At 39.0% G+C, this 11,469-nt stretch overlaps 1 protein-coding gene across 1 annotated transcript; it reads left to right on the top strand.

Moving 5' to 3' along the window:
- The first annotated feature begins 2,651 nt into the window (after window positions 1–2,651).
- LOC129894719 (uncharacterized) lies at window positions 2,652–7,833 on the top strand. The gene is made up of 7 exons (XM_055970373.1): window positions 2,652–2,741; window positions 4,654–4,785; window positions 5,545–5,600; window positions 5,687–6,008; window positions 6,186–6,300; window positions 7,407–7,454; window positions 7,739–7,833. The coding sequence occupies exons 1-7, from the start codon at window positions 2,652–2,654 to the stop codon at window positions 7,831–7,833; spliced, it is 858 nt and encodes a 285-aa protein (XP_055826348.1).
- The last annotated feature ends 3,636 nt before the right edge of the window (window positions 7,834–11,469 follow it).

The following is an 11,469-nucleotide window of genomic DNA, read 5'->3' on the forward strand; positions in this document are numbered from 1 at the left end:
GTCCTTGACTTTTATAAGTTATTTTGTATCATCTTGATTCATGAATATAATTTCTAAGGCTCTTTTGATATGATCAATAGTGATAATTGAGGGATGATTGATATGACTATCGTCCTGATTTTCAAATGACAATTCATCTTTATTACTTCAATAAGTCTTCGACAATATTTTAAATTGTATATGGTTACTCACTACTCTACTCATGTATATTGTAACCCTATTTTTCACCAAGTCCAAGGCCGGGTACGTAATCATACGTAGTTCACAACATTATCCGTTGAGTCCCTCATCAAAGGGCTGGGTACGCTATATGAATACATGATAATGCAATGACATGATCAACTCACCGAGTCCCTCACTAGAGGGCTAGGTACGTATATATATATATATATATATATATATATATTTATGATGATGATGATGCGATGTGATGTAATAAGGTGGTAATGGCTTTGGGCCCTATGATAGTTCTACAGTTATGATTCACCAAGCCCTTGAAAGGGCCGTCTATATTGTATAATATGAGAATGCATGTTTTCATGATCCACAGGTATAGTGTTTTCTTAAGTAACATGTTTATCCCCCTGACTCTCTCTATTTTATATATGCTTCCAGTTATGATTTGTATACTCAGTACATATGTTGTATTGACCCCTTTTTCTTGGGGAGATGTATTTCATGCCCGCAGATACACACTTTGGGGATCTGCCATTGTAGAAGTCCTACTCTAGAGTTCAGAAGTGCTCCATTATATCGGAGCCTAGATTTTGGTACTAACTCTCGATGTGGATGTGTATTTGTCTATGGGTACGGCGGGCACCCTGTCTCGCTTTATGTTACTATTATTACTCTTAGAGGTCGGTGGATATATATATGGGTTGTATATATATATGTGTAGAGTTGTCTTCATATGTTATGGTAGCCTCATCGACTTATATGTTATCGTTCTTGTTGATACATTATAACTCAAACCGTGGATAGGTTTACCTATAGTTAGCAGGGGTATATGCGAGAGTCCAATTTAGGTACCCATCATGGCCAAGTTGGGTTGTGACAATTTCATGATTAATGAGCTCGAGGTATGATTGTGGGCAGCTCTTTTATTGACTTTGGGCTATACTTTATTTCATTTAGTAAGCTTGAGGTGTGAATTTCTAGCAGCTGGTTAATACATATTTTGAGTTATTATAACTATGTTTATGAGCTCTACGTATGATTTTGAGGGGCCCTTTTATTGATGAGCTCGAGGGTTATTCTAGGTGCTCCATGCTATTTTTGGGGATATTGATCCATATCTACTACTATATATTCATTCACTCCTTCAATATTTTGCGGGTTGATATTATTAATGTGATTTTCTTGCTTGGTTGGATTTACTTGACATCTGTATGATCTTCCCGCATCCTTTTTCCCTGTAGTCATAGTGTTATGCTTGTCTCTAATTGTTATTAGTATTATTGTGCTTCTTATTATGTAATTATTCTTTCTGAGTTCAGTCGGCTTATGATGCCTACATAGTACCCCATGTTTTGGTACTCATACTGCACTTCTACATATTTTTAATGCAGCTCCCAGTTTTAGCCACCCCCAGGGTATTCCTGATCATCCATAGTTGTGCCAGATTCAGATTATGGTGAGCTCCCACCATTTAGAAACTTACTACATTCCTCCTTTTGCTCTAACCTGTGTATTATATTTTGGATAGTCAGTTCTGGCGTTGTATATTCATATTTTGTCAGCTTTGTACTTAGTATCTCCTATATAGATTACACCAGGTTCAAGGTTCGATCTAGATTCACTCCGTCATTTTTGGTCACTTTCATGCCCTTTTTGTATATTTTGTATCGTATATACATATCTATATCTTGATCTGATTTCTTTTGTTATGTTCATCTTGCTTCTGCCTTCTTGTGTTATTTATTTAAGTTGAGGTTTAACTTCCTCATGGGTTGGGTTTGGCTTGCATACTCGCCGGTTAGAGTAGGCGCCATCATGGCCTAGATTTAGGTCATGACAAAGTGGTATTAGAGCTTAGGTTTACTAGTCTCGTTATTGCAAGAGAAAGTTTCTAGTATAGTCCTGTGGATCGGTACGATGACATCCATATCTAATCTTTGGGAGGCTATAGGATATTGTTAGGAATCAAGTCACTATTCTTGTTTATGATCATATGCTATTGATGATGAACACCTCTAAATCCTACTTGTTTCACTCTTTCTCAAATGCTGAGGACGAGATCTACCTAGGGTAGATGAGGACCCCCTACGTCTATAGAAGGAGCCTCAGCTCAAGGTAGGGATCGAGGTCGACATAAAGGCTAGAGCAAAGCTAAAGCCACAACACCAGTACCAAAGCCAAATATAGAGGTTGAGAAGTTCGAGCATCAGTTATCGGAGAAAGATCCAGCCTAGACCCCACTTGGATTCATGGCCACACCAGTGTTATAGGATACTCTAATCAATATCCTTATCTTTATGAAGGGTATGTCCTGAGCAGTGACCTTGCTTAGCACATCAACTAGACCTCAGGTCTGAGAGGAGGCTCAAACTTCAGCACAAGCAAGGGAACAGTATGATCCAGTCCCGATTCTACAACCTATTACTATAGCTCCCCATCCGGTGATTCAACCTATTCCTATATTTTATATGCACATGGGAGCTAGGATGGTTATAAATGCGGAGGAGCTAAGATGTTGGGGAGGTTTATCGGATTGGCCCCTCCCAGGTTCTCAGGTGCCGCAGGTGAGGATGCTCATGAGTTTTTGGTTAGTTGCTAGGAGAGGTTGCATAACCTTAGATTAGTTTAGTCCCACGAGGTTGATTCCACTGATTTCCAGCTGGATAGGCTAATAAAGTAGTGGTGGAGATCTTATCTTAGCTGCAGGCCTGCGGGATCATCGCTGATATCATAGACTTAATACTTCAAAGATTTCTTAGAGAAGTATGTACCCCATAGTTTGAGGGAGAGGCTGAGAGATGAGTTCACCGTGCTAGTATAAGGATCTATGATGATCATAGAGTATGAGTCTTGGTTCCATGAGCTCTCTAAGCTTGGTGCCATAAGTATATCGATAGAGGAGGAGCGGGTATGCCGGTTTGTCAGATGGTTATCTGTTTCTTTGAGGTTGGCTATAGAGAAGATGGTTGCGTCATGCTGTTTGTTCTTATAGATAGTAGAACATGCATATACTATTGAGGCTATACGTCATAAGGCCTATGAAAGTAGTGATAGGAGGCCTCACTGCCAGGGCAGTTTCACTAAATGCCAGTCATATAGTAGGGGTTCTTTTGGAAGAGATCATTCCTAATAGTATCAACCTAGTAGATTAGTTCAGGAAGCCATACAGATTACCGAGGGTGGATTAGTAGGTACAGGCAGTCAAAGCAGCCAGACTTTGGGTCAGTCTTCTCAGGGCCATACTTCTAGATATTTAGGTCATGCTGGCCATTCGAGTTCATATGGGACACCACAGAGAAGTTTATTCAGAAGGCTGTGCTATGAGTGTGGTATGATAGGCTATTTTTCCAGGGAGTGTCCTACTATTAGCCATCATAGAAGCCAGAGTCAGTAGAGTTCACAGGGTTAGCAGGTTCAGGCCCCTAGGGCCCAATTTTGCCACCTAGAGAAAGTGTGTAAGGTGGCAAAGGTGATTCCCAAGTTACTAGGGATGGTCTTTAGGCAGGCTTGACAGGTGATAGGGGTGGACGCAGTCATATGTATGCCTTTCTAGACAGGCCAGAGGCGGAGATATCGGATGCCATCATCACAGGTATAATCTTCGTGTCTCATTAGCCTGCCTATACTTTATTTGATTTAGGGTCCACTTACTCATATGTATTTGATCATTATGCTACTCGGTGAGATGTTTTATGTAAACCATTGTCTGTGCCTATATGTGGAGATACCCCCGTAGGCGAATCTTTAGTAGTGAATCAAGTGTATCAATCATATATGGTGACTATCATGGGGTGCTCCTATTTTGATCATAAAAAAGAAGGATGGTACCTTGCGTATGTGTATTGATTACATCCAGCTGAATAAGGCAACCATCAAGAATAGGAACCCAATGCCACATATTGATAACCTATTTGACCAACTCTAGGGTGCAGTAGTATTCTATAAGATAGACTAGAAGTTAGGGTATCACCTGTTGAGGATTAGGGAGTCAGATATCCCTAAGGCTAATTTTAGGACTTGATACAGGCACTATAAGTTCTTAGTCATATATTTTGGGTTGACTAATGCCCCTGCAATATTTATGGATTTGATGAACTATGTGTTCAGTCCCTACTTCAATTGCTTTATCATTGTATTCATTGATGACATCTTAGTCTACTTCGAGAGTAGAGAGAAACATGAGCAACACCTGAGGATAGTACTTGAGACCTTGCAGGATCAACAGTTGTATGCTATATTCACTAAGTGTGAATTTTGGCTTGAGTCTGTGGCATTCCTAGGGCATGTGGTGTCCAAACATAGGTTATGGTAGATTCGGAAAATATAGCAGCAGATCATGATTGGGATAGGCCCACTTCCCCTACCAAGGTTCATAGTTTCGTTGGTTTGGCGGGGTATTACAGATGGTTTATAGAGGGGTTCTATTCTATTGCAGCACCTTTGATTAGATTGACTTACAAGAATGTTCTTTTCTAGTGGTCTGACGAGTATGAGGCAAACTTCCTGAAGCTCAAAGCCTTGTTGACTTCAGCTCCAATTCTTACTTTTTCTGTCAAGGACCAGGAATTTAGAGTGTATTATGATGCTTCAGGTGTTGTCTTGGGTTGCGTTCTGATATAGTAGGGTAGAGTTATTACATGTCCTTCTAGGTAGCTGAAGGTGCATGAGAGGAATTATCTCACACATGACTTAGAGTTGGCAGTGGTAGTGTTTGAATTTAAAAATTTGAGGCATTACTTGTATGGAGCTCATTATGAGATCTACACTGAACACCATAGTCTGTTGTACATATTCAGCCAGAAAGATCTAAATTTGAGACACTACAGGTGGTTGGAGTAGATGAAGGACTATATCATCACTATTCTTTATCACCTATGCAAGGCAAATATAGTAGCAAATGTTTTGAGCTGAAAGGCAGTGAGTATGGGGAGTTTGGCATTCATATCACTTGAGGAGCGGACTTTAGCTTTGAACATTCAGTCCTTATTAAACTAGATAATTCTTTTTGATATTTCTAAGCTAGGCAGGGTACTTGCATGTGTAGAGGCTAGGTCTTCCTTCATGGAACAGATTCAAGCACAACAGTTTTAGGACCTATTGCTGAGGGTGATTCTTGATAAGGTACTCAGTGGAGAGAATAGTAAGGCGACCTTATATTTGGAGGGTATTTTGAGGATTGAGGGTCATATTTGTGTTCCTAGAGTTGGAGATTTAGTTAGACTCATCCTCGATGAGGTCCATTATTCCAGATATTCCATTCGCCCTGGTGCGGCGAAGATGTATCATAACCTAAGATTACATTAATGGTGGTGTAGGATGATGCGAGATATTATAACTTTTATAGCTAGTTATTTTAATTGTCAGCAGGTTAAGTTTGAGCATCAAAGGCCAGGTGGTTTGACCCAACGACTACTCATTCTAGAGTAAAAGTGGGAGCAGATAGCTATGAACTTTGTAGTGGGTTTACCATATACCTCCTGATGTTTTGATTCTATTTGGGTCATCATAGATTGATTGACCAAGTTTTCTCACTTCTTATCGATCCAGACTGCCTATACTTCACAGAGGTTGTCTCTAATTTACAACTGAGAGGTGGTCAGGTTGTATGCAGTGCTAGTATCTATCATATTAGACCTCAGTACTCAGTTCACTTCGCATTTCTAGGGTCTATAAAGAGAGAGTTGGGTACTCGAGTTGATCTCAACAAAACTTTCCACCCCCAGACCAATGGTCAGTTAGAGATGACTATTCAGCTCTTGGAGGACATGGTACGGGCTTGTGTTATTGATTTTAGGCTTCAATGGGATCCATCCTTGGCTTTGGCAGAGTTTGTATATAATAATAGCTAACATTCGAGCATCGAGATGGCACCTATTGAGGTAATGAATGATAGGAGATGTCATTCCCTAGTGGGATGGTTTGATGCTTTTGAGGTTAGGCCTTGGGGCACCGATTTACTGTATAATTCGATGGTTCGTATGATCCAGTAAAGACTCTGTATGTCCCAGAGTAGGCAGAAGAGTTATGCTGATAAGAAGGTTGGACCTTTGAAGTTTATGATTGGAGACCAAATATTCCCGTTAGTGTCTCCCATGAAGGGCGAGAAGAGATTCAAGATGAAAGGTAAGCTTAGCCTCAGGTTTATTAGCCCTTTTGAGATGTTGAGATGGGTAGGGAAGGTAGCTTATGAGTTGGTCTTGCCCTAGCACTTTCATATGTTCATTATGTTTTTCATGTTTCTATACTATGGCATTACATCCCAAATGAGTCTTACGTATTTCAGTGGGATTTGGTTTAGTTTGATGAGTCTTTAGCCTTTGAGGAGGAGCCATGGCAATTTTGGATAGGTTGGTTAGAAAGTTGAGGTATAAGAAGATTCTATCAGTGAAAGTCCAGTGGAGGCATCAACTGATCGAGGAGGCTTCTTAGGAGACCGAGCAGGATATACAAACCCGATATCCTCATCTTTTGGAGCCACCAGGTACCTTTTTTCCTCGACTTTCGAGGATAAAATTTCTTTTAGTAGTGGATATTGTAATAACCTACAAGTCCATTTACATATTTTTGTGTGTTTTTACCATTTTACCCCATCTTGTAGCTTTTTTATAGCTCTTTTGTGGTGTTGGGATGGGTGGCACGCTCCTGAAGATGTTCGGTTAAGTTTTGAGGTTGTTTGGCCATTTTAAGTCTTAAGGCTTGAAAGAATTAACTTTAATCAAAATCCATAGATTCGAGCGTCATATGAGAATTCCACTAGTTCCATCAACTTCGGAAGGTTCATTTTGGTCTGGAAGGAAGGTTGGTTTGGGTTTTAGAGTCTTTGTTTTGAGTTTGTGCGATTTTTGTTTTAACTTTAAATTTTTGACCAAGTTTGACTTCGATCAACATTTTGAGTAAACACTCTTGAATAAAAAATTTGTCAGTGTGGTTAGGTCTAAAACGCCAAGTTTGGTCTAGAACGACCTTTGGTTTAGTTCGCAGGGTGTTCGGAATAAGTTTTAGTCCGTTTGTGCATTTTGAATGCTTTTTTTAGAAAGTGTTGACTTTGGTTAACATTTCAACGAAACGACCTCCATTGGAAAATCCTTCGATTTGATTGAGTCTAGAATGCCATTTTGGTTGGGTAGCATGGTCCGTTTGAGTTTGCGAGGTTCCGAATGAATTTAGGACCCCCATCGGAGAAAATCCCATTTCTCTAAAGTTTAGCACTAGATGAATTGTTGGTACAGGAGATTTTGGTCTTCGCATTCGCGACCCAGGTGTCCACGATCGCAAAGGTATGAGACCTAGGAAATCAAAATCACATGTTTGACGATTGTGATCGCGATGGGTTTGCTGAGTCGGACCTTGCGATCACAAGGCCCAGCTTATGATCGCGAAAGTCACATTTCAGGACTTAGTAATTTTGGGTTTTTGAGAGCTCCTTTTGGCCATTTTTGATCATTTTTGTTGTGGGGTGTTGGAATTCATGGCGGGATGTTCCGAGACCCTTTCTCATCCTGAAAGTCTTATAAGTTTTACGTAAATTCAATGTTTCCTTTCATTTTTTTGACTATTCTAGGGCTTGAAATTGGTAGGGTCGTTCGAGCTCTTCCGATGCTCAAAATATGCCTATTTTTGGAGCGCAAGTTCCTTGAGCCTTTTGGAACCGTGTGATTGAGTTGGTTTTTTGATTTTATGCACAGGTCCCAATGTCGAATTTTGACCCATTTTAGTTCTATTTTTAATTCTAGTAATATGGGTATCATTTAGAGGGGCCCCGTAAAACAAAGGCTCAAGTTTAGCTGTTTAGGTGCGGTTCCGTCTTGAGGTAGATTATGGATTCCTTTTTGTTAGACTTGGATTGATTGAGATTGAGTATTTTTGGAGCCGATGATCATCATGAGTAGCTAGTTTGGGGTTTTAGCCATTGGAGCCTTAGTTTAGGTGCTATCTTGACGCGTTTACATTCTCTAGAATCCTTAGAACTTACTCCTAGGTGATTTGAACTTAGGATGCTGTTTATTTGACTTATTTGGTTTTGGTCTCATGTTATTGAAATATTGGTCCTGACGTCGTGCTTTAAGTAAACGAAAGTCTCAGGTGATTAATATATGATTTTTGACATGCTACTCATCTCGTTTTCCCCACCGGTGTTAAAGGAAACCTTTTAAAAGGAATAATTAATGAGGTTAAGACTTTCGGCGGATGAATAAATAAAATAAGGAATTTAGTGAGATATGGTGATATCTTATTCACAGTATTTCATGGTTGATAAGATCGAGGTATGATTTCGGGCGGCCCTTTTATTAATATTGGGCTACACTTTATTTTAGTTGATAAGCTCCAAGTGTGAATTCTGGGCGATCCGTTATTACATATTTTGGGTTATTATTTTGATGTTAATGATCTTGAGGTATGATTCTGGACGACCCTTTTATTGATGAGATCGAGGGTTATTCTAGGCGCCCCATGCTACTTTTAGGGATATTGATCCATATCTACTACTTTATATTCATGCACGCCTTCGATATTTTGCGGGTTGAGATTATTAATGTGATTTTTCTGCTTGGTTGGATTTACTTGACTATTGTATGATCTTTCCGCACCCTTTTTTCCCGTAATCATAGTGTTATGCTTCTCTCTTATTGTTATTAGTATCATCGTGCTGCTTATTTTATATTTATTCTTTCTTAGATCGGCCGACCTATGATGCCTACTGAGTACCCCATATTTTGGTACTCATACTGCACTTCTTCATCTTTTTGATGTAGCTCCCAGTTCGAGCAACCCCCTACGCGTGCTTGATCATCCGTAGTTGTGCAAGATTTTGATTGTGGTGAGCTCCCATTGTTCAAAGACTTACTATATTCCCTCTTTTTCTCTGACCTGTCGATCATTACGAGTATTATGATTCATTCGATTGGCAGATCCAATCGATTCATAGCCTCTTGAGCACAACCCATGTTCATGCAAGGATAACCAATGAGGGAAAAGAACTAGAGATTATAACAAGATTTTTGTCCTTGGCAAATAGTAAAACATCAATTACTTGCAGTTTTATTATAAGCTTTTGGGCCCATCCTATTCCAATCGATGCTTTTGCGATTTTTTTACTATATAGTTACTGAGAGTTTTATGAAATATCTTAGAGATCAAGGAAAGATGCTTTCTTCAGGAAATATGAATACTTTTTGGTAGAGACAAGACCTTTTTTTGGCCTTGACTCGGGTCAGAAAGAACAAGTTATTCCAGCTTTGGGGAAAAGATTCATCTTCCAATTTTCCCTTTCTTCCAATTCTAGCCGCTTAATGAAAAGGGGAGCGGTGGGCCTTCAAAAAGGTTTCTTGGTCATCAATATGACCTATTCTTAATAGAACCAATCTTATTCTCTGAAAAATCGGAATTATATGTTATATATTCATTATTTTTCAGCTTTATACTTAGTATCTCCTATATAGGTAACACCACGTCTGGAGTTTGGTCTAGTGTCAGTCTGTCATTTTTGGTCACTTTCAGGCTCTTTTTGTAAATTTTGCATCATATTTATATAGCTATACCATGACCCAATTTCTTTTGTTATGTGCGTCTTGCTTCCACCTTCTTATGTTACTGATTATTTATTTAAGTTGAGGTTTGACTTTCGCGTGGGTTGGGTTTCGCTTGCCTACTTAGGGGTTATAGTAGGCACCATCATGGTTGGAATTCGGGCTATGAAAGATTTTGACCTTGTTTTCCTTTTGGACATAGTGAAGAATAGGAATCACTCTCTTACTTGAAGATGCCTCACTTGTTTTAGGTACTTTGCTTATATCCGAAAGCGATTGATCTTTTTCAATCATAACCCCTTCCTTTCCAGATGCTATATCAACCTTGTTTGCAATATCAGCTTGTCTGACTGGTATCGCATTATCAACATTGAATTCTTTTGAGACATGATTCTTTAAGTAGAATTTTGCATTAGCAAAGTGCGCTTCTGTCTTGGTTAAAGGATCTCCATCAACAACAACCTTCTTTTGAACCCCGTCTTTAAAGTATTTAAAACATTGATGGTAGATGGATGGTACTACTTTATTCTCATGTATCCATGTCCTTTCTAACAAGATATTATACGAGGTTTTTGATTCAATAACATGCATCCATGCACACGAATGCATATCTCCCATTGTTATATCTAATTTGATAGCTTCAATGGCTCTCTGCCCCCCTTTGTTAAATCCATGAATCATTAGACAACTCTCAGATAGTTCATTCATCCGGATTCCAAGTTTTTTCACATTATGAATAGGGAGAATATTGACCCTACACCCATTATCCACCATAATTCTTCTTACTTTATGTCCACACAAAAAACCTACCATATATAAAGGATGATTATGAAATGTTTTGCCCAACAAAATATCATCATTAGTGAATATGAAGTTTGCATCACAAATGTCCACTTCTTCAGAGAGAGACTTGATAGGGACATCATGTGATGGAAGTAATGATGGTGATGAGTCTTCCCCGTTGTCTCTTCTTTATCAATGTTACAACATGAGGCCTTGGCTTCACAATAAGAAACCTTTACCTGGAACCAACTTGGCAAAAATTCCTCCAATGTCACCGAAGAATGTTGCTTTTGACAGTAATTCCCCTCAACTCTTGGCTTCTTCACATTCTTCTTTACCCTTTGAATTTTAGGTAGTTTCTTCATCTTTCCTCTTGTCACTTACTTACTTGTCTTTCTTCGTGAGCTTGTTTTACAGAATCTTTGTAATATCGCCAATATCCATCCCTCATCATCAGTATGAGCATCGCAAGATTGATTTTCCTTTAGATGTTTATCTTCCCCTATTACTTCATTCATCAAAGGAAAGAGCAATTATGCGCTAACATCGATCAATTTGAATTCACCAAATTTAATCATTTTTAGTGGTTATGTGGCTAGGGCATCATCACAATCATGTACTTTGACAAAGTTGCAAAAAACTATGGGATTGAGTGAACCAAAAGTGACAGCGACTTGATTTAAACTCTGCTTCTCGTCTTCAAGAAATATCTTTCCTTCATGGGCCAAATCCATAATTTTTTTCTTAAAGATAAAACACTTTTCAATAGGATGGCCCATCAAATGGTGATATTTACTGTAATTTGGATCATTAGTCCTCCTAGCCTCATCTGGACATTTCATTTCAGGTAGCTCAAAGAGTTTCAATGATAGGAGTTCTTCAAAAATTTCTAGAACATTTGAGTCAAAGAACTGATACTCTTTTACCTGCATTTCCTTCAAAGTCAGTTTTCTACCAGCGTTACTCTGAAAAGTCGTGGTGT

This window comes from Solanum dulcamara, chromosome 7 (genome assembly GCF_947179165.1).
Source record: "Solanum dulcamara chromosome 7, daSolDulc1.2, whole genome shotgun sequence".
NCBI classification, from domain to species: domain Eukaryota; kingdom Viridiplantae; phylum Streptophyta; class Magnoliopsida; order Solanales; family Solanaceae; genus Solanum; species Solanum dulcamara.

Excerpts from the sequence above, each read along its gene's own strand:
- LOC129894719 (XM_055970373.1), top strand. The coding sequence starts at position 2,652 with ATGGGAGCTAGGATGGTTATAAATGCGGAGGAGCTAAGATGTTGGGGA. Across the intron at positions 4,786-5,544 it reads CAGGTGTTGTCTTGGGTTGC|GTTAAGTTTGAGCATCAAAG; the intron begins GTTCTGATATAG and ends AATTGTCAGCAG. Across the intron at positions 6,301-7,406 it reads GAAGAGATTCAAGATGAAAG|GAGATTTTGGTCTTCGCATT; the intron begins GTAAGCTTAGCC and ends TTGTTGGTACAG.